Below are 26780 nucleotides of genomic sequence, written 5' to 3'. Positions count from 1 at the left end.
GATTGTAGCCAATGGGCATCTGAAGGCATGGGTGGGTTACTTTAGAGTGGTTATTCAGTTATAGGGAGTTTAAGAAAAAAAAGATTCTGGGATAACACTTTTAAAGGGAATCTGTTAGTAGGATCAAAACTCCTAAGCCGTCTATATGGGCATGTAGGTCACAGGAAGTTGATTTAAATGATACATTGATATCTGCGATCCGATGTCTTATTCCAGAGAAATCCACATTTTCTCATATATAAACGAGCTGTTCAGGACTATGGGAGGGACACAGATCTGCATGAGAATCTGCCCCCAGAGATTATGTTTAATAAAAGGGGAAGTTACCAGTGTGAGACAAGTAACTAACACACAACTGTAGAACTGAACTTTGTCTCCTTAGGCTATGTCCCCACGATGCAGAAATGCTCCGGATTTTTCCTGAGCGTTTCTGCATCTCCCTGGCAGATTGTACATGCAGATTGTACATGCGGATTGTACATGCGGATTGTACATGCGGATTGTACATGCGGATTGTACATGCGTATGTGAAGCGTTCTTCACATGCATTTCCGCATGCGGGTTGACAAGCGCTTACCAAGCGATTTTACCATCACTTGGAAAGTGCTTGACAACTTGGTCACACTATATAAATCCATGCAACCGGCATGGATTTATATAGTGTGACCGAAAGAATGGTAAAAAATAAAAAATAAATATTACACTTACCTTCTGATGGCCCTCGGCGTCTTTATCCGATGCGTCCTGGCTTGCCAGCAGCTCGCGGTAGACTAAAGGACCTGCCGATGTCAGCGGTCGCGTGACCCGTCAAATAACTAAATGACGTCATGGCAGGTCCTTGAGTCCACCGCAAGCTGCCGGCAAGCCAAGACGCATCACTAAGGACACCGGGGGCCATCAGAAGGTAAGTATAATGTACTTTTTTTACAGGTACTATTGTACCCGGGTGCAGAGGAGAGTCTCCTCTTCTCCAAACCCGGGTACCATCCGCACACTGAAACGCATGGAATGTGCATGTACAGATGCAGTGATGCGGATTCCATGCGTTCCAATACAAGTCAATGGCGGCGAAAACGCAGCGCTTCCGTAAAATAATTGGTAGTGCTGTGGATTTTTCCGCAATGATAATCCGCAGCGGAAATTTCCGCAGCATGTGCACAGCACATGCGGATAATCATTGGGGAACATGGCAGGCCTTCTACCAAGCATTTTTTAAGCGTTTCTGCAGCGGAATTGCTGCTGCGGAAACGCTTAAAAAACGCATAGTGGGCACACAGCCTTACAAACGTATTGGCTACAGCTCTGCTGTATTTCAACAATATTACAGCACTGTCTGCCTGTGAGCTGGAAGCGGAGAGGAACCTGCAGATGTGTCAGGTATAATCACACACAGCTCTGCAGTGAGATCAGGAGAGCAGAGAGCGGCCATCACACATCACAATGGTAACTTTCCCTTTTATTAAATATAAGCTCTGGTGATTCTCATGTAGATCAGTGTCCGGCCCATAGTCCTGAAGATCTCATATACACATCAGAAAAACGTGGACTCCAATACTGGCTGTAATCCACCTTGTGCACCAGAAAAGTAAAAAAATGTATTTACAAGGTATTTACAAAGTTACTCAACTCTAGTGTTCAAAGCTGGCACTGCGGGTGACCATGCAAAAAAGGGAACCTCTCAGCAGACTTTCATCCCCAAATTATTTATATGCACATATAGCTCTATCAAAGACAAGTCCAGTAATACCTTTACATAGCCAGTCCATTCCTTCATTACTGAAAAATAAGCGTTTGTATTCATATATAAATTAGGCTGCAAATCTGAAGTCGTTGTCACTCCAGCTCTATTCACCTCCAATCACAGCGTCCTCCTGGCTGACTGACAGCCTCTATGCTGGGTGACTTCAGGCAAAGGAACTGTCAGACAAGGAGGAGGAGGCAGCACTAGGCGTGGAATTGAGCTGGAGTGACAGAGGATTCAGACCTACTCTTCCCATTTGCATATCAATTTACTTAATGATTTCTCCGTAACGGATGAATGGACTACCCATATCAAGATATTGCTGGACTGGTCTTTGAAAGAACTACATATAAATAGTTTGGGAGGAATGAAATCCTACTGACAGATTTCCTTTCATACAGCAACTTACACACTACAGGATAAAGATATAAAGAGGTACCATATTTTTTTCGGACTATAAGACAAAGTGGGGGAAAGTGGGGGAGGGTGCATCTTATAGTCCAAATAACACATAGGCTGTGGATGGTGGAAGCAGCGGCGGAGGAAGGGGGTCACAGAGGTGGTAGCTGGCTGCTGCAGCTATTACATGTGCCCGCTGTTAAAGAAAATGAATATTCAGTCCTCTCCACACTCATGGGAGTGGAGAGGAGTGAATATTTATTTTATTTTCTTTAATAGCGCACACAGTGTCAGCCGCAGCCTTCCTGCAGCTGCTGTGCGATCACATGTGCCCGCTATTAAAGAGAATGAATATTCATTGCTCTTCACCCCCATGGGCGTGGGGAGCAGTGAATATTCATTCTCTTTAACAGCAGGGGCAAGTGAATGCCCAGGCGCTGCAATAGCCGGTGGCTGCAGCTAACACTGTGCCGGCTATTATAGAAAATGAATATTCACTGCTCTCCATGCTCGTAGTCCCGGCATGGGGAGCAGTAAATATTCTGGCAGCTGACCTCAGCATGTGAGGGCACATGGCAGTGACATTATGCGCTGCTTACAGGCTGAGAACAGCTGAGGGGGCCATGTATACTTGGATTGGGGGGTCATATATACCAGGATGGGGACATATACATTCCAGGATGGGGGATATTAGTATAGAATTGGGGTACATTACTCCTATAACAGTGTCAGCAGCAGATCCCCACCCCTTAACAGTGCATCATGGCCACATTTTTTGCTTCATTTATTTTTCTCCTATTTGTCTCCTCTAAAACCTAGGTGCGTCTTATGGTCCGGTGCGTCTTATAGTCCGAAAAAACAGAAGTATCTTTAAGGGGAAGCCATCATCAGAAAATTACATTATTTAAATTAGGTTCTCTGTTAAATGCATTTTTTGGCATTTTTTTCCCCATATCACAATCTCTATTAAAAAGAAAAAAAATAAAACTACTGAAATTTTCACACTGGCCACTGGGGATTTTTTTTATATTAACTTTGTTATATTTGGAAACAACACATTTATATAGACAATGGTCAGAGGCAACTGTATCATTTGTAGTGAAGAGTCTAATGAGTCGGAGCAAAGGTCATTGCGATGGGAGGGGATCAGGGTCAGCTGTGACATCGCCCATTGTGACTGGTGGACCCTGTGTTATCAGCTCTATATAGAGGTGTTACCTGTCATTGGAACCCTGCCTTTCATGATAATGAGCCTTGCTGAAAACTCCCCTTGAAAGGACAGAAAATATGACTGTAAAAAAGCCCCAGTTGCCAGTGTTAAAATTAAAAGGTTTCTAAGGCTGTGTGCCCACGTTGCGTATTACAAGCGTATATGCTGCGGAATTTCCGCAGCGTAAACGCTTGTAAAACGCATGTATATCCGCTCCCCATGGTCCCCAATGGCATTCCGCAATGTCAAGGCCCATGCTGCGGATTTTTCCGCAGCGTATATGCTGCGGTCAAAAATCCGCAGCATGTTCATTAATTTTGCATTTCCGCATGCGGAATCAATGTGCGGATGGTACCCAAGTCTGGAGGAGAGGAGACTCTCATCCAGACCTGGGTACCAAAGAACCTGCAAAAAAAAGAATAAAATAAAGTTTATACTTATCTTCTGATGTTTTCCCTCCGTCGCGCTGTTGTGTGAAGGACCTGCCACGTCATTGAGTCATGTGACCCATCACATGACTCAATGACGTCACCGCAGGTCCTGCACACAACAGCGTGAGCCGCTCAAGCCTCCGGACGTGGCAGAGAATGCATCAGAAGGTGAGTATAAACTTTATTTTTTTATTTTTTACCATTCTGATTCTTTTTTTTTTAACTATTACTTGGTCACATATATAAATCCATGCCGGTTGCATGGATTTATATAGTGTGAACAAGTTGTCAAGCACTTTTCCAAGTGATGCTTAAATCACTTGGAGAAGTGCTTGATAACCCGCATGCAGAAATGCATGCAAAGACGCTGCAAAGACGCCTCACAAACGCTTCTACCTGGCGGGAAAACCGCATGTAAAATCCGCATGTGATTTTCCCGCCAGGGAGAAGCGTAAAAAATATGCGTCAGTTCCGCAACGTGGGCACATACCTTATACTTTTGTTTATATACACACACATATATATATTTATTTCTATGTATTTTCTTAAATACATGTAGCAAAAAAACCTGTTTTAAACAATAGGTCATTTTCAGATGCTCTGTATAACCCAGCCCCACCACTGATTGGCAGCTTTCTGTGTACACTGTGCATGGGCAGAAAGCGGCCAATCAGTGGTGAAGGCGAGATTATACAGAGCTCAGCATTCAGAGAACTGCTAGATCTGCAGCAGATAAAGTGATTTTATCAATATGACAACAAGCAGAGCAGTAAGTGGCACATCGTTGGAATCAAGGTTTCTGCCCATACATTATGCTGCTCTCAGATTACTTAATAAAACCTGGTGACAGATTCCTTTTAAGAGGCGCACTTAATGAAATCCATCACACATGTACTGACGTCACGGACTGGAGTACATTCGGGGGTATCTTTTTGTGAATTAAGACAAGAGTCCATAGCCATTTTGGCAAAGCTGGCCGTTACAAGCCCTAAATGGTTGTATGCACAGACTTCATATAGAGGGAACCGCCATGTGTACGCAGCAGTTTGGGCTTATACACATCCAAAGCCCTACAGTGGCATTACTTACATCTGTCAGAAAGTGCACACATATACAGAATGCATATAGTTATAAGTCACCAATTGCTGGCAGAAAAACACACTTACTGAGCCGTAACATATTTCATTTTTTACCCAATATACTATTTGCAAAACCATCCCTCATTCTCAGGCTGCATTTACAAAACCCTCTCTGGTTTTGTGTCCACAAAAAAAAAGAAATTAGTTAAATGGATGGGACACTGATTGCTTCGGGGTGCATTCCATTTTTTTCCCCACTCCCAATGACTTAAAGGGGTTGTCCGCCACTCACAAATATTTTCATAAAGGGGTTGTCCACCCTTTAAGAAGTCAGAGCCACAGGTCTAACTGTCTAACTCCCTATTGATGTTCAAAACGTCCGAAGGCGGGGATAGTGAAACCGGCACTGATTGGGCGCAGGGCTCGCGTGACATAAAAACGTCACTTGAGCCCTGGGAGAGCAAGTGCCAAAACAGCTGGAACAATGCCAGGACAGATGGTGAGTACAAGTGTTTTTAATTTAACTGGGACAAACGCTCAGATTGGGCAGAGGTTGTCCTAGTAGAGGACAACCCCTTTAATGTTCCAGGTTGGAGAGAAAAAATATCTACATTTACCTACCACAACAGTTTCACTTCTCCACACTAGGTGCTGTACTGTGCACCCGCTGGTCTCCTGGCATCAACATCTGGCATGGGGCATCACTTTGTCGCTAATTAGCGGCAGCCTTCATATTCAATTGGAGCGCAAGAATCCAACACCGTACAGCCGATCAGCAGCCATTAATTGGTTGTCACAGTCACGAGATGCACCCTCCTGGATGTTGATGTCAGGACACCGGCAGGCAACACAGTACCCTGGAAGAGTGACAATGATGCTGTAAAAAAGCATTTTATTTTAAAAAATGTCTCCTCCCCCTGGGCACATTAAGAAAATGTTTGAAAGTGGTGGACAACCCTTTTAAATGGCTGAGTCTCACAAGGCATATAGAGACTTGTTCTTAGATCGGGCACAGGGGTCAGTGAAAGAAACACTTGTGTACAGCCCCATTCCCGTGTAAGGGTCTGTATGGTGTCTAATTCTAAAACTGTAAGCACAGGGAAAAAAAAATATTTACAGTGGGTGAAATAAGTATTGAACACAACACCAATTTACTAAGTAAATGTATTTCTAAAGATGCTATTGACATGAAATTCTCACCAGATGTTGATAACAACCCATATGATCCACATAGGCAATCAAATCAAATCCTATATGTTCATAAATTAAGTTATGTGTAATATGAGATATCACATAGGGAAAAGTATTGAACAAATGATGAAAGAGAAGTACAAAAAGCCATGGAAAGTTGTGACACCAGAGGAAATATATCAGTAATTAGAAAGCAATCCTGCCACTTAATGAAAATCAGCTGGTTCAAAATAAAAAAGGTGTCTCATTACCAAGGTGCCACACAAGAAGCTTCATCTCATGATGGTTAAAACCAGTGAGCTGTCTCAAGACCTTCACGACCTTATTGTTGCAAAACATACTGATGGCATTGGTTACAGAAGAGTTTCTAAGCTACTGAAGGTTCCAATGAGCACTGTTGGGACCATAATTAGAAGTGGAAAGAATATAATTTCATCATAAACCGGCCACGACCAGGTGCTCCCCATAAGATTTCAGACGTGAAAATAACTATCAGAAGAGTTGCCCAAGAGCCAAGGACCACCTGTGGAGAGCTACAGAAATACCTGGAACCAGCAGGTACAATTATTTCAAATAAAGCTAAGTAATGAACTCAACCTCCATAGCCTGTATGCATGGCTCACACAAGACTCCATTGCTGAACAAAATGTATGTTCAAGCACGATAAAAATTTGCTCAACAACATTTAAACAAGCCTGCGAAACACTGGGAGAGTATAGTCTGGTCAGATGAGACCAAAATTGAACTCTTTGGATGCCATAATACACATCATGTTTGGAGGCCAAAAGGCACTGCATGTCACCCCAAAAACACCATACCAACAGTGAAGTTTGGAGGTAGGAACATCATGGTGTGGGGCTGTTTTTTAGCGTATAGCACTGGCAAACTTCATGTAATTGAAGGAAGGATGATTGGACAAATGAACTGAGATATTCTTGATAAAAATCGGCTGCCATCTACTAGGATCATGAAGATGAAACGAGGGTGAACATTTCAGCAAACCAATCATCCCAAACACACAGCCAAGGAAACTTTCAATTGGCTTGAGAGAAAGAAAATAAAGCTGCTAGAATGGCCCAGCCAATCACTGGATCTGAATCCAATAGAAAATCTATGGAAGGAACTAAAGCTCAGAGTTCATAGAAGAAGCCCACGGGACCTTCAGGATTTGAAGAGTGTTTTTGTGGAAGAATGGGCCAAAATCACACCTGAGCAATGCATGCAACAAATTTCTCCATACAGGAGGCGTCTTGAAGTAGTCATCACAAACAAAGGCTTTTGTATGAAGTATTAAATATATTTCAGTAAGCGTGTTCAATACTTATTCCCTGTGACATTTCTCATTATTACACATAACTTAATTTATGAACATCTATGGTTTGATTTCTTTGCCTGTGTGAATTGGATGGGTTGTGACCGACATCTTGTGAGAATTTCATTCCAATAGCACCTTCAGAAACATATTTACTTAGAAAACTGGTGATGTGTTCAATACCTATTTAACAATAATCTTGCAGTCGAGACAGGCTGCTGATCATCCAAAGGATGAATAAAACACTCGTCATCAGGTGAATTGATCTTTTGGTTTGCACAAACGATCATCGTTCTTGGCAGCGCACTGACCTGTGCTGCCGATTATAATGGCATCCTATGTGCACTGAACCATCTATTAGAGATCATTCAGTGTACATCTGAAGCAGTGGACCTTTGTAAAAAGATACTGAACGACTGCCGACCCGCGTTTACCCTGAGCGTCACACAGTATAAATGGACCCTTAATCCTGTCTAAAGTCCATCCTGTGTACAGGACACATTAGTTCTGCCATCCTTACCCAGCACTATACTATCCATGGCTCCCGAATATAGTACAGAGAATTAGGAGGGGCAAAGAAATACTTATGAAAAAATAGTATATAAAAATACAAATATACAATGCGCTGGTGTAAGTGAAAAAAGTCTCCAGCTCCAACAGGGACATAAAGTGGACATGAAATTGTACAAACCTGTCAGATACAGCTCTGGCTTTCAGCAAGGCTGCCGTGTAGCATATCGTAGCGGACTTTGGGAGACTAATATCTACAATAACACAGAAAAAGAAGCAATCAGACCTAGTAGCTTTGGAGAGAAATTAGACATTTCAAAGAGGTTATTATTTGTCCTAGATGTGTGAAATGTTAAGCATAGCAGTCAGGACACAGGCTACTATATCTATGTAAAGTACGTTAGTACGATAATTGCCAGCTCACCTGTAGCAGTTCAGATAAAGGACGCGCGTACTGCGTTTGAAACGCGTTGTACCACCTCCCCCCCTTTCTCCTTGCCTATAGCCTATATGGGGAGAAGTCTATTTTAATGGATTTATAAATAATGTTTAATATTTTAATGGAGCTGGAATACCCCCTATTCTTTTTCTTAAATATTTAAGTAACTTAGTTCTCAATACGGGGCTCATCAGGAGCAGAACCGGAGATAGAGGTGAAATCAGTATAGCAGAGGGTAAACATCGGGGGCACGGATAACAGTGGGTGTGAGGGGATCTACTGTACAAAACAGTCTGCGCAACAGAGAGCGCCATGAGGCATAGTCAGAGAGAGAGGCACAGAGAGCAGTCCGTGAGAGAGAGGGGGGCACAGAGAGCAGTCTGTGAGAGAGAGGGCACAGAGAGCAGTCCGTGAGAGAGAGGGCACAGAGAGCAGTCCGTAAGAGAGGGGCACAGAGAGCAGTCCGTAAGAGAGAGAGGGGCACAGAGAGCAGTCCGTGAGAGAGAGGGCACAGAGAGCAGTCCGTAAGAGAGGGGCACAGAGAGCAGTCCGTAAGAGAGAGAGGGGCACAGAGAGCAGTCCGTGAGAGAGAGGGCACAGAGAGCAGTCCGTGAGAGAGAGAGAGGGCACAGAGAGCAGTCCGTAAGAGAGGGGCACAGAGAGCAGTCCGTGAGAGAGAGAGAGAGAGGGCACAGAGAGCAGTCCGTAAGAGAGGGGCACAGAGAGCAGTCCGTGAGAGAGAGAGGGGCACAGAGAGCAGTCCGTGAGAGAGAGAGGGGCACAGAGACCAGTCCGTGAGAGATAGAGAGGGCACAGAGAGCAGTCCGTGAGAGAGAGGGGGGCACAGAGAGCAGTCCGTGAGAGAGAGAGGGGCACAGAGACCAGTCCGTGAGAGATAGAGAGGGCACAGAGAGCAGTCCGTGAGAGAGAGGGGGGCACAGAGAGCAGTCCGTGAGAGAGAGAGGGCACAGAGAGCAGTCCGTGAGAGAGAGGGCACAGAGAGCAGTCCGTAAGAGAGGGGCACAGAGAGCAGTCCGTGAGAGAGAGAGAGAGAGAGAGGGCACAGAGAGCAGTCCGTAAGAGAGGGGCACAGAGAGCAGTCCGTGAGAGAGAGAGGGGCACAGAGAGCAGTCCGTGAGAGAGAAAGGGGCACAGAGACCAGTCCGTGAGAGATAGAGAGGGCACAGAGAGCAGTCCGTGAGAGAGAGGGGGGCACAGAGAGCAGTCCGTGAGAGAGAGAGGGACACAGAGAGCAGTCCGTGAGAGAGAGGGGCACAGAGAGCAGTCCGTGAGAGAGAGGGGCACAGAGAGCAGTCCGTGAGAGAGAGGGGCACAGAGAGCAGTCCATGAGAGAGAGGGGGGCACAGAGAGCAGTCCGAGAGAGAGGTGCACAGAGCAGTCTGAGAGAGGGGCACAGAGCAGTCTGAGAGAGGGGCACAGAGCAGTCAGAGAGAGGGGCACAGAGCAGTCAGAGAGAGGGGCACAGAGCAGTCAGAGAGAGGGGCACAGAGCAGTCAGAGAGAGGGGCACAGAGCAGTCAGAGAGAGGGGCACAGAGCAGTCAGAGAGAGGGGCACAGAGCAGTCAGAGAGAGGGGCACAGAGCAGTCAGAGAGAGGGGCACAGAGCAGTCAGAGAGAGGGGCACAGAGCAGTCAGAGAGAGGGGCACAGAGCAGTCAGAGAGAGGGGCACAGAGCAGTCAGAGAGAGGGGCACAGAGCAGTCAGAGAGAGGGGCACAGAGCAGTCAGAGAGAGGGGCACAGAGCAGTCAGAGAGAGGGGCACAGAGCAGTCAGAGAGAGGGGCACAGAGCAGTCAGAGAGAGGGGCACAGAGCAGTCAGAGAGAGGGGCACAGAGCAGTCAGAGAGAGGGGCACAGAGCAGTCAGAGAGGGGCACAGAGCAGTCAGAGAGGGGCACAGAGCAGTCAGAGAGGGGCACAGAGCAGTCAGAGAGGGGCACAGAGCAGTCAGAGAGGGGCACAGAGCAGTCAGAGAGGGGCACAGAGCAGTCAGAGAGGGGCACAGAGCAGTCAGAGAGGGGCACAGAGCAGTCAGAGAGGGGCACAAAGCAGTCAGAGAGGGGCACAGAGCAGTCAGAGAGGGGCACAGAGCAGTCAGAGAGGGGCACAGAGCAGTCAGAGAGGGGCACAGAGCAGTCAGAGAGGGGCACAGAGCAGTCAGAGAGGGGCACAGAGCAGTCAGAGAGGGGCACAGAGCAGTCAGAGAGGGGCACAGAGCAGTCTAAGAGAGGGGCACAGAGCAGTCTAAGAGAGGGGCACAGAGCAGTCAGAGAGGGGCACAGAGCAGTCTGAGAGAGGGGCACAGAGAGCAGTCTGTGAGAGAGAGAGGGGCACAGAGAAGTCAGAGAGAGAGGGGAACAGAGAGCAGTCTGTGAGAGAGGGGCACAGAGAAGTCAGAGAGAGAGGGGAACAGAGCAGTCAGAGAGCGAGGGGAACAGAGCAGTCAGAGAGCGAGGGGAACAGAGCAGTCAGAGAGAGGGGCACAGAGAGCAGTCTGTGAGAGAGAGGGGCACAGAGCAGTCAGAGAGAGGGGCACAGAGAGCAGTCTGTGAGAGAGAGGGGCACAGAGAAGTCAGAGAGAGAGGGGAACAGAGCAGTCTGAGAGAGAGGGGCACAGAGAAGTCAGAGAGAGAGGGGAACAGAGCAGTCTGAGAGAGAGGGGCACAGAGAGCAGTCTGTGAGAGAGAGAGAGGGGCACAGAGAAGTCAGAGAGAGAGGGGAACAGAGCAGTCTGAGAGAGAGGGGCACAGAGAGCAGTCTGTGAGAGAGAGAGGGGCACAGAGAGCAGTCTGTGAGAGAGAGAGGGGCACAGAGAGCAGTTTGTGAGAGAGAGAGGGGCACAGAGAGCAGTCTGTGAGAGAGAGGGGCACAGAGAGCAGTCTGTGAGAGAGAGGGGCACAGAGAAGTCAAGTGAAAAAAGCATATGGAGAGCAGTCTGTGCAAGTAAAGGGAAACACGGACAGACAAGTGTGACTACGTGGGCTGCCTATAACTAAATATAACCATGCATATTGGCTTTGATATAGGGATTGCTTCTAATTCCCTAGTGTCCCCCACAGCAGTGGAAACTCTCATCATCCCCGTTTCAACCTCGGACTTCTCCTTCTGCTCCGCTAAGCCTGAACACAGCCTGCTAACCTCTTGTCATGTGTGACATGCATTTCACAGAGACCAGCTCTTTTTTCTATGCCTGATTTGACATGCAGAGAATGAACACACATGAACTGATTGGGAGGGACAGGTAAGGTATGGGTCACTCTTGTGTTTTCTGGCCTCTCCAATACTTCTCCATAAAAATACAGAGGCGAAAATGGAGCAGGTGGACAGGTGGGAAAAGGGGCAATCGTCGTGTGTTTCCACCCATAAAGTGACAGTAAAATGCACACTGCTGACCGGGACTTCTCGCGGTGCGATCCTTAGAGCCACCAATTACTTCCTTTTTTCGGCGGGAGGTGTAATAGGTTTCCAAACACTGCAGTCTTTTCCCTCTTTACAACACAATGCGTTATAGCCTTAATAATATCTGCAACAAATGCAGCTCGTTGTGAGTGGACCTTTCCCTAACATGTCCTCTGACCCACGCAGAAATCCTCTGCAGCATGGGAATAGGGGTTTTTCTAAAAATCTCATATACTCATACTGTACTGCTTAAATGTTTAGGGTTTCCTGTACAAAAAATAGCACTACTAATCCACAACTAATGCATCATATGTGAACCTAACCAAAGGAAGGGTATACAATGACTTGTAAGACAAGTATCCTACCAATTACAGACATGATGCAATGGGACGATTTCACATGGCTATAATCAAGGGATAAAGGCCGTTTCACACTACAGCAATGGTGTAAAAAATCTTTGTCATTCATATAGACCCCCATTGCACTAGTGACATCCACAGGCCATACGAAGGTACTACACTATAGCTCAACCACATATTAATGCTAAAACCTAATTGTAAAGTAATACGATTTCAATATAAAAACAAACTTGAACCCCTTTAATCACAGATTTTCAGAATTATAGAACTAACTGCTAATTGCCAATGGCAAAAGTCTGCCAACACAAAACTGTTCAAACCAAGCCCGGGCACTCAATGCACCCTTGGTCAAACAGTTTAGTACACCTCCTTACTTACTTTTGCATATATCTTATTTATTTATTACTATGCTTGCTTATATAGCGCCATCATATTCCACAAAATATCGAAATACCCTATCATTTTTCCAACAAAATTTACAAAACCAATTCTATTTTTTTTTTAGAGACCACATCCCATTTGAAGTGACTTTGAGGGGTCTATGTTTCAGAAAATACCCAAAAGTGACATCATTTTAAAAACTGGACCCCTCGAAGTGCACAAATCAACATGCAAGGTTATTAACCCTTTAGGTGTTTCAGGAATTAAAATAACGGAAGGAAAAAATTTAAATTTTACTATTTCCAACAAAAATGTTACTTTAGCCCCAAATGTTTCATTTTCACAAGGGTAACAAGAGAAAATGGACGATATAATTTGTTGTGCAATTTCTCTGGCAATTACACAGATACCCCATATGTGGGGGAAAACTACTGTTTAAGTGCAAGGCAGAGCTCGGAAGAGAAGGAGAACCATTTAACTTTGTGATCGCAAAAATCACTGGAATAGATACATCCCCTGGCAAAAATTATGGAATCATCGGGCTCGGAGGATGTTCATTCAGTTGTTTAATGTTGTTGAAAAAAAGCACATCACAGACATGGCACAAAACTAAAGTCATTTCAAATGGCAACTTTAGGGCTTTAAGAAACACTAAAATAAATCAAGATTAAAAATGTGGTACTCAGTAAGGGTAATTTTTTTCAGACCAAGCAGAGGGAAAAAATTATGGAATCACTCAATTCTGAGGAAAAAATTATGGAATCGCCCTGTAAATTTTCATTTCCAAAACTAACACCGGCATCAAATTAGATCTGCTCGTTAGTCAGCATCTAAAAAGGAGTGATCACACCTTGGAGAGCTGTTGCACCAAGTGGACTGACATGAATCAAGGCTCCAACATGGGAGATGTCAATTGAAACAAAGGAGAGGATTATCAAACTCTTAAAAGAAGATAAATCATCACGCAATGTTGCAAAAGATGTTGGTTGTTCACAGTCAGCTGGACCAAGTACAAACAACATGGGAAGGTTGTTAAAGGCAAACATACTAGTAGACCAAGAAAGACATCAAAGCGTCAAGACCGGAAACTTAAAGCAATATGTCTCCAAAACAGGAAATGCACAACAAAACAAACGAGGAACGAATGGGAGGAAACTGGAGTCAATGGCTGTGACCGAACTGTAAGAAACCGCCTAAAGGAAATGGGATTTACATACAGAAAAGCTAAACATAAGCCATCATTAACACCTAAAACAGAAAAAAACAAGGTTACAATGGGCTAAGGAAAAGCAATTGTGGACTGTGGATGACTAGATGAAAGTCATATTCAATGATGAATCGCAAATCTGCATTGGGCAAGGTGATGATGCTGGAACTTTTGTTTGGTGCCGTTCCAATGAGATTTATAAAGATGACTGCATGAAGAGAACATTTCCACAGTCACTGATGATATGGGGCTGCATGTCAGGTAAAGGCACTGGGGAGATGGCTGTCATTACACCTTCAATAAAAGCCCAAGTTTACATTGATATTTTGGACAGTTTTCTTATCCCATCAATTGAAAGGATGTTTGGGGATGCTGACAACATTTTTCAAGATGATAATGCATCCTGCCATAGAGCAAAAACTGTGAAAACATTCCTTGAAAGAAGACACATAAGGTCAATGTCATGGCCTGCAAATAGTCCGGATCTCAATCCAATTGAAAATCTTTGGTGGAAGTTGAAGAAAGTGGTCCATGACAAGGCTCCAACCTGCAAAGCTGATCTAGCAACAGCAATCAGAGAAAGATGGAGCCAGACTGATGAAGAGTACTGTTTGTCACTCATTAAGTTCATGCCTCAGAGACTGCAAGCTGTTATTAAAGCCAGAGGTGGTGCAACAAAATACTAGTGATGTATAGGAGTGTTCTTTTGTGTGTTTGTTTTTCAGGATTCCATATTTTTTTCCTCAGAATTGAGTGATTCCATAATTTTTTCCCTCTGCTTGGTCTGAAAAAAATTACTCTTACTGAGTACCACATTTTTATCTTGATTTCTTTTAGTGTTTCTTAAAGCCCTAAAGTTGCCATTTGAAATGACTTTAGTTTTGTGCCATGTCTGTGATCTGCTTTTTTTCAACTACATTAAACAACTGAATGAACATCCTCCGAGCCCGGTGATTCCATAATTTTTGCCAGGGGTTGTAGCAGACGCCATGTTGTGTTTACATAGCCCCTAATGTGCCTAAACAATGTAAGCCCCACATAAGCGACCACATTTTGGAAAATACACCCCTCAAGGAACTTATCTAGAGGTGTGGTGAGCACCTTGAACCCACAAGTACTTCACAGAATGTTCTAACATTGAGCCGTGAAAATGGAAAAATACATTTTTTTCCCACAAAAATGTTGCTCTAGCACCAAATTTTTCATTTTCACATTTTCAAAAGCGTAAAAGGAGAAAATGGACTGTGCAATTTGTTGTGCAATTTCTCCTGAATATGCAGATACCCCATATGTGGTGGAAAACTACTGTGTGGGCACATGACAGGGCTCGGAAGGGAAGGAGCGCCAATTGATTTCAGGAGTGCAAATTTGGCTGAAATAGATTGTGGATGCCATGTCACATTTGAAAAACACCTGACATACCAAAACAGCAGAAACCCTCACAAGTGACCCCATTTTGGAAACTATACCTCTCGAGAAATTCATGTAGGGGTGTAGTGAGCATTTAAACCCTCATGCGATTCACAGAATTGCATAACATTTTTTAGTTTTTAATTTTCAAAAGGGATAATAGGAGAAAATGAACGATACTATTTGTTACACAATTTCTCCTGAGTACACAAATACCCCATATGTGGGCGAAAATTACTTTTGAGGCACAGTGCAAAGCTCAGAAGGGGAGAAGTGCCATATTGGAGTTCAGATTTTGCTGGACTGGTTTGAGGGTGCCATGTCACATTGGCAGAGACCCTGAGGTGCCAAAATAGCAAACCCCCCCAAAAGTGACCCCATTTTACAAACTACACCTATCAATGAATTCATCTAAGGGCATGTTCACACATCATGTTTTTTTTGCATCACAAATCTGCAGCCAAACTTGATCTCTGGCAGCAAAGAAGCTGTGTCAAAAACGCAGGTTTTGCTGCGCTTTTTGATGCTTTTTTGCAGAATTGTGTCTCTTGTTGATACTTTGTCTCTTTTATGCACGTACATAAAGTTTAATGAAAAAAAAAAATCTCATTCGACTTTGGCATAACAGTGTGGGATGTGAATTCTTCAGGAATAGTTTAACTAACAAACTCAATGCACTGCCAGTGTGTGTATGACACGATTTACTTTCACACTATGGGGTTTGCCATTCAGTTGCACAGGCATTGTTCAATTTCAAACCTCCCTGGGCCAAAGATATTGTTCAATCTCACACGTAGCTCAGCCAATGTTTACAATGTACACATCACTAATTTAATTAAACACTCTTTATACAAACTACCATCTCAGTGACCAAGACAAGATGGTAAATTCACAAAAATAAATGTGTTTCACATACTGCTGTACTTGCTTACTTTCACTAAAAACGCAGCAAAACCTGATAGCTATATTCACACATCATGGTTTTTTCACTTTACTTCCTATGGGTGAAAAAACACTGAAAGAAGTGACATGCTGTATTTTCAAAAAAAGGCTGCAAGGCGCAAAATACGCAACAACAAAAAAAAACATGATGTGTGAACAGAAAATTCTGGTTTCTCATAGACTTTGCTGGCACTGCAAAAGGCAGCTGAAAATTTGCATAAAAATCTGCAGCAAAAAAAAGCTGAAAAAAACATGATGTCTGAACATAGCCTAAGGGTGCAGTGATCATATTGACACCACTGTCACAAAATATTATACCATTGGACAGTGAAGAAAAAATAATTACATTTTTACCACCAAAAGAAGTTTGCGGACTCCATGTACAGAGCCCCAAGTGCTAGAAGAGCAGAATTCCCCTTCAAGTGATTCCATTTTGGAAATTATACCCCTTTGGAAATTTATCTACAGGTGTAGTGATGATTTTGACTCCATGGGTGTTTTCCAGAAACAAGCAGCAGTGGATGTTGCTGAGTGAAAATTGCAAACTGCCGTTGTAGTGACGAGTACATTGTAGTCAGCAGCTCGTGTTTCTGGGAGACATACACCCATAAATTAGGCGGGCTCTCATTGCAGCAGAAATGGCAAATATGTTGATGCAAAATATGTTTTAGGCACCCTGGGGCTTAGAAGGGAGGGGGGCATATAGATTTGGGAGCGCAGAATTTGCTGGATTTCTTTTGGGGGACAGGAGCTATAGCGCTTTTCCAGAGCCTTTGTGCTACCAGTAACGTGGAAGCCCCCTATATGAACATTGACAGACGATGGATCTGAGTGGGGATTTGCTTTTTTTGTCGATTGATTTGAAGCTTTTATTGGGAACATTTTAGATAACATTTTGGATCACATTTATCCTGCGCTTTACGGTGAGCACTTATATCAGGGTTTCCATCTAAATCTCCGAATGACGTGATACAGATGAAACCATCAATGGGTCCATTTACTATAATGAGACAGCAGGGTTACTCTTGGCTCCATCTGGCCTCTGTTTAGCGTTGTCCTCCTTTTCAGAGGTGCAGAAACCTGTGGTGGACCGTGTTTTATGCACGCTTACAAAGACGGACACAGCAGGATCACAGGCCTGACGGAATCCACAGTGCCTCCATCTTCCTCATTACAGGGAATCTTCCGCCGGGGGTTCCAAAAATCACGTATTTCAGAGATTTACACGGAAATCCTGGTGTAAGAGCAGGATAAATGTGCGTCGAGCCATACTGCGATCTTTGGGAGACAGAATGTACAAAACAACAGCAGGTGAAGAATTGGTTTTATTTATTTTTTATGCCGTTCCTTGAGCAGTATAAGTGATTAGACGGCTTTATTCTTCGGGTTGGTGCGATTACAGTGATACCAGATTTATATAGTTTTTTTATGTTCGACTGCTATCACACACCAAGAAATAATTTTTTTTAAAAAAACAAAGATTTTGCATCGCCATATGTTAAAAGCTAGAATATGTCTATACTTCTGCCAACAGAGTCATATGAAGGCTTGTTTTTTGCGTGACGAGATAACTTTTTTAGTGGTACCATTTTTGGAAAGTAACATTTTTTGATCACTTTCTATTCCGATTTTTGGGAGTCAGAATGAACAAAAAAACAGCAATTCAGGATTTTTTTTTTATGTTGTTCACCGTGTGGTAAAAGTGATAAGGCAGCTTTATTCTTCGGCTCAGTACAATTGCAGCGATATCATCTTTTGCCGCTTTTTTGCTACAAAAAAACAATTTTTTAGAAAAAAAGAATTGTTTTTGCACCACTATACTCTGAGAACAATAACTTTTTTATTTCTCCACTGTTGGAACTGTATTTCTAGTTGTTTTTTGCGAGTCAAGATGGTGTCTTCAGTGATACCAATTTTATTTACATTATTTACATTCGTTTTTTGTATCGCGTTTTATTGCACTTTTTGTTCTGCAATATGATGAAAAATGATAGTTTTTGCCATGATTTTTTTTTTACGGAGTTCACTGAAGGGGTTAACTGGTGTAACAGTTTAATGGGTCAGGTCTTTACGGAAGCGATGATACCTACTTTTTTTCCACATAAATATACGTATTTTTTGGTATATTTTTATTATTTTTTTTTTGCTCTTTATTTTGTGATTTTTTTTTTTATATTTTTATAATTTTTTTTTCACTCTTATACTTAGTCCCTCTATGGGACTTTAACTTTTTTTTACTCTGATCGCTGGTGTAATGCATTGCAATGCACTGACAGATCGCCTTTTAGACCATGCTGATGGCATTGTCTAAACAGGCCACCATAGCTGGCAGACCCTGGGGAGATGCACGCACAGCTCCTGCTATCACTGGCCGCTCACAGGCATCACGTGACCCCCGGCTGCAGCCGGCTCTGACATAAGCTGATGTCACGACAAGTCCAGGCTGCAGCCAGGGGTCTCCCTCTTCTGAGTTCCACGGTGAGTGATGGGCTATGGGTGGGGTTACCCCACGCGTCACACCCAGCATCCACTGCATGCTCGCCCTCTCCTCATTCATTGGGAAAGCACGCTGTGGATGCAGTGTGTGACTCGTGGGCTAAGCCAGCCCATAGCCCAGCATCCATCGTGGGGACCACGTCACTGATGTCATGCCTCACTTGTTGTGACATCAGCGGGGGGTCACGTGATGCCTGTGAGCAGTCAAGGATAGCATCGCTCACAGGCAGTAATTGCAAAGCAAGATATTTACAAAGATACTTATTTTCAACATAAAAATAGAATGGCCAAATATTAAAACTAGTGGACAACCCATTTAAGTTACAAGTCTGCAGTCACTCTATGTGACTGCGGATTTGTAAATCCTCACATCGCACACTGCGTGCTGTGATGATTCTCCAGTGACGGTGCCGGGAGCAGAGGGCGCGTGAGCGCAACTATGCAACCGGCACACATATGGTCACATGCTGACTAAATGGGCAGGGCCTAGTTCAATGCAAGTGTATTGAGGGAAGCCGGATAAAGTCTAGTCGGAATGTGGATGGAAATATGCAGATTGCAAACTTACAGTCACATGACCGCCCGCTCCCGGAGAATCCTCACAGCTCACAGTGCACGCAGTGTGAGGATTCACAGAGTGACTGCAGAATGGACAACCCCTTTAAGTGTTGGATAAATGATCTTTACCTCCATATGCCATTTGCTATTTTTAAGCTTGGCTTTGTATATTTTGTTACATTGTTCATGGACTCTATGGGCATTGTGCCTCTTGGGCAAAGTTCAGCTTACCGTCATATTTAGCAAGCACTGCCTGAACATCCGCATATGCCTGCAATTCCAGCAAAGCCTCCAGCAGGTTTTCATGGATATTTACCATGCTGAGCAGAGGAAACTCTTTCATTAGCTGCAAGTAAATACATCAATTAGATAAAACAAATATATCATTACTTTCACATTCCCGTGCAATTATTCAGTTTTTCTGGTGCGAGTGGAAGCTAATTAGGGCACATTGCAGTCTGATTAGTAATTGCTTAGCTCTAGTAAATTTATTTTATGCTTTGCTTGTTATTAATGACTGGTTTTGATATCATTTTTCAGTGTGACAATCAATCAGGCCTGTAATAAGTTACACACAGGAATTGCTCCACGTACGATATTCCTTTTAAGCTGACAGTTGCGATATAGCATTACAGAGGCAGATGGGAGACTTCTGCACATAAGCTTAGTTATTGGAGTTTCTGTAATCTTTTTCCACAATCCAAACAGCCATCTAGGATTTCTTTAATAACTTTAATTGTAGTTTCGTGTTTGGAAAAATGCATGGTGCATATGACTGTATCGCAGACAGAAATATGCATTTAGTCACAACCTTTAGGCTGAATCAACCTTCAAGATGTCTTAACTGTTACATTACCCAGGACAGCGGCCAACATGTCTACTCTGCAGAAAGCATTGAAGATTTCTTTATTGGCGTTGTGCAGTCGTAGCGGAGCAGAAGACAAGACCCCACTATAATACATTTAGAAGGTGGTCATCATAAATGGATAAAATTTCATAGTGCTTCTAAAAATAAGAAACTTTCCTCTTTACCGCTTGTTAAAACTCAGCTATGTTCTCAAAAAATTATGGATTTTTAAAAGGAACCCTGATTCATTGTACCCAAACCATGGGCATGATTGCAGCCTGGTATATTTTTCTCTGAAAGGCTGGATATAAAATATAGGTTGACGATCCGGCTGGCTTCTTCCATCGCTGCTCAAGTTCTCTCCCGATGTACAGTGTGTACATCGGGAAAAAACAGTCAATCACCTGGAGCAGGGCTTGGAAAAGCCATCTAAGGGTCGGATCATGTAGCCATACTCTGATCCACGCTGCCCATAGTTTGGGCACCACACATAAGAAAACAGAGTCCCTTTAACTCTATTGAGTACTGCTCGTGGTCTAGGTTACCAGTCATCTAGGCAGTCTTACAGAGGTGGTCAGTTTCCTAGGCAAGAAGCCTTGTTATACAGCTTGTAAGCGTCGCTCTGAAGTTAGATGGGTCCGTAACTGATAGCAGAAAGGCTCACCAGTCCCTGTAACATTTCTGGAGAGCCGCACGGCTGCGCATGCCAGTGGCAAGATGCGCCTGTTAATGAATTAGGTGAATCTTACGACACCACGACCCTTCATTAAGACTCGAAAGTGTAACGATATTCTTAATAAATGAGGCTCCAGTGTTTAGGAGGGCACCCACGTGGTATCCACATCTGAAAAATTGCATTTTTTTACCGTGGTTACTACACAATGAAGTAATGTTTTGCTTTTTTTAATATACCTGAATTTAAAGGTGTCTATCTAGCCAAAGTTTGCACAAGTGAGATCGAGGGGGGGCAAAATTAGTCTATTGTTTGGATGTAACAATATAAGCTGGTTTCCAAAAAGTCTGAAGTTGGGGGCAGCGCTATAGGCAAAGATAAGCGTCTGCATTCGAGGTTCTACATTTTAGGCATGTATCTGTGGAGTAGATTCCCACCAGCTGCCCTTCTGTGTGGAAATATAAAATCTATGTAATACATAGAGGGTCATCTTTATCCGGCAGAGTATTCCAAAACCGAACGAAGAAAAGGTATATCTAAAGATGGTATCTTGTCAGCCCAATGCTTTGTAATATGAGGAACTTCATTGAAACTTCATTTTATTATCAGTTTATGAAACTTTACTTAACTTTTTTTGCCCAACTACATTTGAACACACATAATACATCAAATAATTCACAATTACCCAATCAGTGAAAACTAAGCCATGTCTAAGGAAAAGCCTAATAACCATTAACCTATGTCTGTCCTGGTGGCACATGGGATGCCATACCTAACAACGACCAAGGGATGTCAGACAATCTTTTTAGGGGCTGACATCCCTGAGATATCCTGGTCGCTGTTCATTAGGGCATCTAAGGGCATAAAATACTAGGTTCAGGGTCATGCTTGTTGCTGTGCTAGAGCAGCTGTCAATCACAGCCATCCTCCGTCACGTGATTTCACTTGCATCCTTCTGTGCCTGCAAAATCACCATATATTTAGACTTCAGCTGCTTAGATACAATGGCTACCTTACAGATAACCAAGGTCAGAGAGGACCTTCTGCCTGATCAGAGGCCAGAATATCAGCAGACGCCCTGATTCCTGTAGTGTGTCTATTAACTGGGAATATGCAGTCAATTTGGAGAACTCACAGATGAATCTTGGTAGTTTCTAAAAGGACGTGTAGGGAGGCTCTGTCTATTATTTCCTCTGGACAAGATCTTTACAGTTATAAAAATTATTACACAACAATTTTCCATAAAATGACCAGTGAGACGGAAAAGTGATACTTACATCTCTCATTATTTTTACAGCTTCTCGGATCCTCCCTAGTTTTCTTGCACACATGGCCAGCCTTCTCTTTGCGTAAACCAATACATTCATATCCCTTTCTGCGTACATAAAGGCAAATTTAGAGAAAATATTTTGCTTTAGATTAAAATACACTGGCATCTGACATGGAAAGAAATGCAAGAAATATCTGACGTGACAATCTACCTTTGGAGGTGCATAAAACAATACACGAGTATAACAACCTGCCTACTACTATAATCAATATGGTATTCAGTGCACTGGGCATAATAGCCTGGAGGTTGTCACAGACCTTTAGCATTTTAGCTTCTGCCAATAGTAAGGATTATAATTGTACTCGCTATTTGCATGAAAAGAAATGGAGGTACAGTAGTTTGCAAAAGTATTCCACCCCCCATCCCTCCCCCTAGGCATTTTACGTGTTTTGCTACCTCAGAACTGGAATTTCCCTTTTTTTAGGGTTTGCATCAGTTCATGTAAAGAACATGCCTACAACTGTGAACACTTGGTTCACTTTTTATTGTGAAGCAAACAACAAATAGGACAAAATAACTGAAAACTTCAGTGTGCATAACTATAAACCCCCCTAAAGTCAGTACTTTGTAGAGCCTCCTTTTGCGGCAATTACTGCTGTAAGTCTCTATGAGCTCTCCACATCTTGCCCTGGGATTTTTGCCCATTCCTCAAGGCAAAACTGCTCCAGATCCTACCAGTAAGATGATTTCCTCTGGTGAACAGCAATCGTCAAGTCTGACCACAGAATCTCAATTGGATTAAGGTCTCGGCTTTCACTAGGCCTCTCCAACACTTACACGTTTCCCCTTAAACCACAGGTTTTGCTTAAGAATATCCCTGTATTTCGCACCATCCATCTTCCCCTCGACTCTGACCATTTTCCCTGTCCCTGCTGCCAAAAAACAGCGCCACAGCATGATGCTGCCACCACCATCTTTCACTGTGGGGATGGTGTTCTTGGCAAGATGAACTGTGTTGGTTTGGCCCCAGACATAGCGTTTACCTTGGTGGCCAAAAAGTTCTGGTCTCATCTGACCACAGCAGCTTCCTCCATAGATTTGGGGAGTCTCCCACATGTCTTTTGGCAAAATCAGAAATGAGCCTTACAATTTGTATGTGTAAGTAAAGGCTTTTTCTGCCCACTCTTCCATAAAGGCCACCTGTATGGAGTGTGTGGTTTATTGTTGTCATATGGACAGATACTCCAGTCTCTGCTTGGAAACTCTGCAGGTCCTTCAGGGTTACCTTTGGTCTCTGTGCTGCCTCTCTGATTAATGCCTTCCTTGCCCGGGCTGAGAGTTTTTGTGGGCGGCCATCTCTTGGCAGGTTTGTTGTGGTACCATGTTCTTTCCATTTGATGATAATAGATTTGATGGTGCTCCTTGGGATCAGAGATTGGTAGGTATTTTTTTTTTTTTTTTTTGTAACCCAACCCTGACTTGTACTTCTCAACAACTTTGTCCCTGACATGTTTGGGGATCTTCTTAGTCTTCATGGTGTTGTTTGGTTAGTGGTGCCTCTTGCTTAATGGTGTTGCAGCCTCTGTGGCCTTTCAGAAAAGGTGTGTACATACTGGCAGACCATGTGACACTTAGATTGCACAAAGGTGGACTGCCTTTCACTAAGCATGTGACTTATTAAGGTAATTGCTTGTACCAGAATTTTTTAGGTGCTTCATAGCAAAAGGGGTGAATACATATGTACTTGCCAATTTTTAGTTATTTTATCCCAGAAATTTAATTTATGCCTATATTTTTCTCACTTCCCTTCACCAACTTAGACTATTTAGTGCTGACGCATCACACACAAATGGGATTGCAAAAATATTTAAACACAGGTTGTAGTGTAACAAAATAGGTAAAAAGCCAAGGTGGGAGGAGGAGGGAGTGAATACTTTCGCAAGCCACTGTACTAAACACGGCTGAAAAACATAAGGGAACACTTACACATCACAGTATAACCCAAGTCGGTTACACGTCAGGATTATCAATCTGTCCAGTTAGGAAGCATAAGCATTTGAGTATCGATGACACCAGATTGTGACACCAGGTGCCCTGGAGAGGAACAGTAACAAACCCCCCAAAAAAGAATAATTCTGCAGGCAGTGACCACAGGCAAATACTTTTTCTATAGCACCAACATATTCCGCAGCACTTTACAATTCATAGTGTACTTGTACACATAAGATAATACATTACTGAGTAATACATAGTCATACACATACCAAGAGGAGTGAGGGCCTTGCTTGCATAATTACAATCTATGAGGCATAGGGGTACATGAAAGGTAATAAAGTGATAGTCATGTAAGGGCCAACCATCAATATAATAAATAGGGACATAGAAATAAAGCTGCATTAACCATTTACCAGCCAGTATGTGTACAAGTACAGATACAAAGTGCTGTTGAGAGTATGGAAGAGAGAACAGGGAATAGTTAGATTAGGTGATAGGATAGTTTAAAGAAATGTGTTTTAGGGCATGCTTTAAACTGTGGATACTGGGAATTAATCAGATTGTCTGGGTTAATGCATGAAACCTGGTGCAGCACAAAGAGACGTCCTGGAGACGGGAGTGGGAGGTTTAGAATATAGAAGGTGCTAATCTTAAGTAGTTAGCGGAATGGAGAGTATGGGTTGCGTGGTAGATGGAGAGGAGGGAGAAGATGTAAGGCAGTGCATAACTGCGGAGAGCTTTGTGGGCAAGAGTGATTTTAGATTGTAATATGTAGTGGATGGGCAACCAGTGCAATGGCTGGCACAGAGTTGCAGCATCAGTGTAGAGGTTGAACAAAAATACGATCCTGGCTGCTGTATTCAGGATGGGTTGTAGAGGGGAGAGTTTAGTGAGAGGGAGACTGATGAGAAGAGAATTGCAGTAGTCCAAGCAAGGATAAATCAGAGTAACAGTAAGAGTTTTTAGAGTCAATAAGAACTGGTCGAATTCTAGAGAAGTTTTTGAGGTGCAGATGACCTGAACGAGCGAGTGAGTGATCGGATATACAGTGGACACCAAAAGTTTTTTATTTTTTTTAAAGTGTGATTACTTCTGTCTGGTTTACGTCATGCGATTTTCCTGGTGATTTTAGTAAACCGGAAGCAAATGGTTGTCAACTATAAGGACGAAAATTGTGTTTGACTGTTTTATCCCTTTATGTGTTCGTTTTTAACATTTGCTGGGTCAAATGTTTTGCATATTTTGTCATGGGTAGTCGAATTTTGCCTAAAATATATATATTTTTATGTGTGTGTTTTTAGGTTAAAACATGACAAAGACAAAGACAAATTTATCATGTCAGGAAGGTTATTATTCTGAGAGTGAAGTCAGGCAAAAGGCAAAAAGAGGTAGCTATGGAATTCAACTGTTCTAAGAGTCAAGTGTAACGTATATTAAAGAAAGAAAAAGAAGGTTATGGAACAACTGACAAACCTAGAAGTGGACGATCACAGAAAACTTCCTCCAGAGTTGTTCACATTATTAAGAAAAAGTCATTATCTGATGTCCATAAAAGTGCTGTATAGATTTCGCACAAAATGAACGAAGTATACAGGGTCAAGGTGAGTTGTCAAACTGTGGTGCGACGGATAAGAGCAGTAGGGTTGAATTCATGCGTTTCAGTAAAGAAGCCCTTCATCTCTGCAAAGAAGCGGAAGGTCCGACTTGAGTTTGCCAAAGAACACAGCCAATGGAAAGAGACAGATTGGTCTAAGGTGTTGTGGTCGGATGAATCCAAGTTCAATCTGTTTGGTAGTGATGGCAAGAACTATATATATACTGCCTAATTGGAAAACGTAATGATGTAAGGTACCAAACACCTACAGTGAAATATGATTTGGGGCTGCTTTTCTGCATCTCTCATTGGCCCTCTGCATAGAATTGATGGAAATATGAATGCTACCATGTACAAGGATATACTGGAGAATGTAATGCTGCAACATGGTAAAACCAAAGTAGGCAGGGGATGGAAATTCCAGCAAGACAATGACCCTAAGCACACATCCAATTTAGTCAAAAATTGGTTAGCAAAGAAAAATGTTCACCTGTTGCAATGGAGAAGCCAATCACCTGAATGAAACCGTATAGAGCACCTTTGGGATGAGTTAGGGCGACGATTTGATGCGTGTACCCATAGCAATAAAGATGAATTGTTTGCAGGTTTGCAAATGGAATGGAGCAAGATCCCTCAAGATGTCTTGAATACCCTAGTGGATTCAATGCCCCGTTGGTGTGGTGCAGTAATTAAAGCAAGAGGTTATGCTACAAAATACTAAGTTATGGCATTGTAAACAATGAATTACTCTCTATGTTGTGATCAATAAATAGTATATGCAAAACTTTTAGCAGTCAGTTTTCTTTAACCCCTTCACCCCCATGACTGGGCCAAATTTTACAATACTAACAAGCGTCACTTTATGAGGTAATAACTGTCACGCTTCAACGGATCCCACTGATGATTCTGAGACTGTTTTTTCGTAACATATTGTAATTAATGATAGTGTTACATTTATTTGATATGACTGGCATTTATTTGTGAAAAATCTCAAATTTGGCAAAAATTTCGCAATTTTCAAACTTTGAATTTTTATGCCCTTAAATCAGAGAGCTATGTCACACAAAAGAGTTAAAGATGTTGTCCACTACTTTTTTTAATGGCCCCATTGTCCCCCAATGTATTTAAACTGTGCCAGGCATCACGTGACCCCGGGCTGCAGCCAGCTCTTGCTTCCGCTGTTGTCTTGTCAAGTGAAGTGTAACTCAGTGACGTGCTCCCCGCGGTGGATATTGGGCTGTGGGCGGGGTTTCCCCGCACATCACACCCAGCATCCACCGCGCGGTTTCCCAATGAATGCAGGAGAGGTGCGTGGTGG

General features: G+C 43.1%; 1 protein-coding gene across 1 annotated transcript in view; it reads right to left on the bottom strand.

Moving 5' to 3' along the window:
* Nucleotides 1-26780, bottom strand: part of ST7L (suppression of tumorigenicity 7 like) — a 196750-nt gene that overhangs the window by 77001 nt on the left and 92969 nt on the right. The window contains exons 8-10 of the mRNA XM_073667182.1: nucleotides 21881-21978; nucleotides 19315-19429; nucleotides 8055-8127 (exon numbers count right to left, since the gene is read on the bottom strand). Coding sequence (XP_073523283.1) covers nucleotides 8055-8127; nucleotides 19315-19429; nucleotides 21881-21978 — 286 coding nt within the window. The remainder of the gene's footprint in view (nucleotides 1-8054; nucleotides 8128-19314; nucleotides 19430-21880; nucleotides 21979-26780) is intronic.

Source organism: Phyllobates terribilis, unplaced genomic scaffold (genome assembly GCF_046119375.1).
Source record: "Phyllobates terribilis strain yellow unplaced genomic scaffold, ASM4611937v1 Scaffold_2__4_contigs__length_985480577, whole genome shotgun sequence".
Classification (NCBI taxonomy): Eukaryota; Metazoa; Chordata; class Amphibia; order Anura; family Dendrobatidae; genus Phyllobates; species Phyllobates terribilis.
The sequence above is the reverse complement of the archived record's forward strand: the minus strand, read 5'-3'. Positions and strand labels throughout refer to the sequence as shown.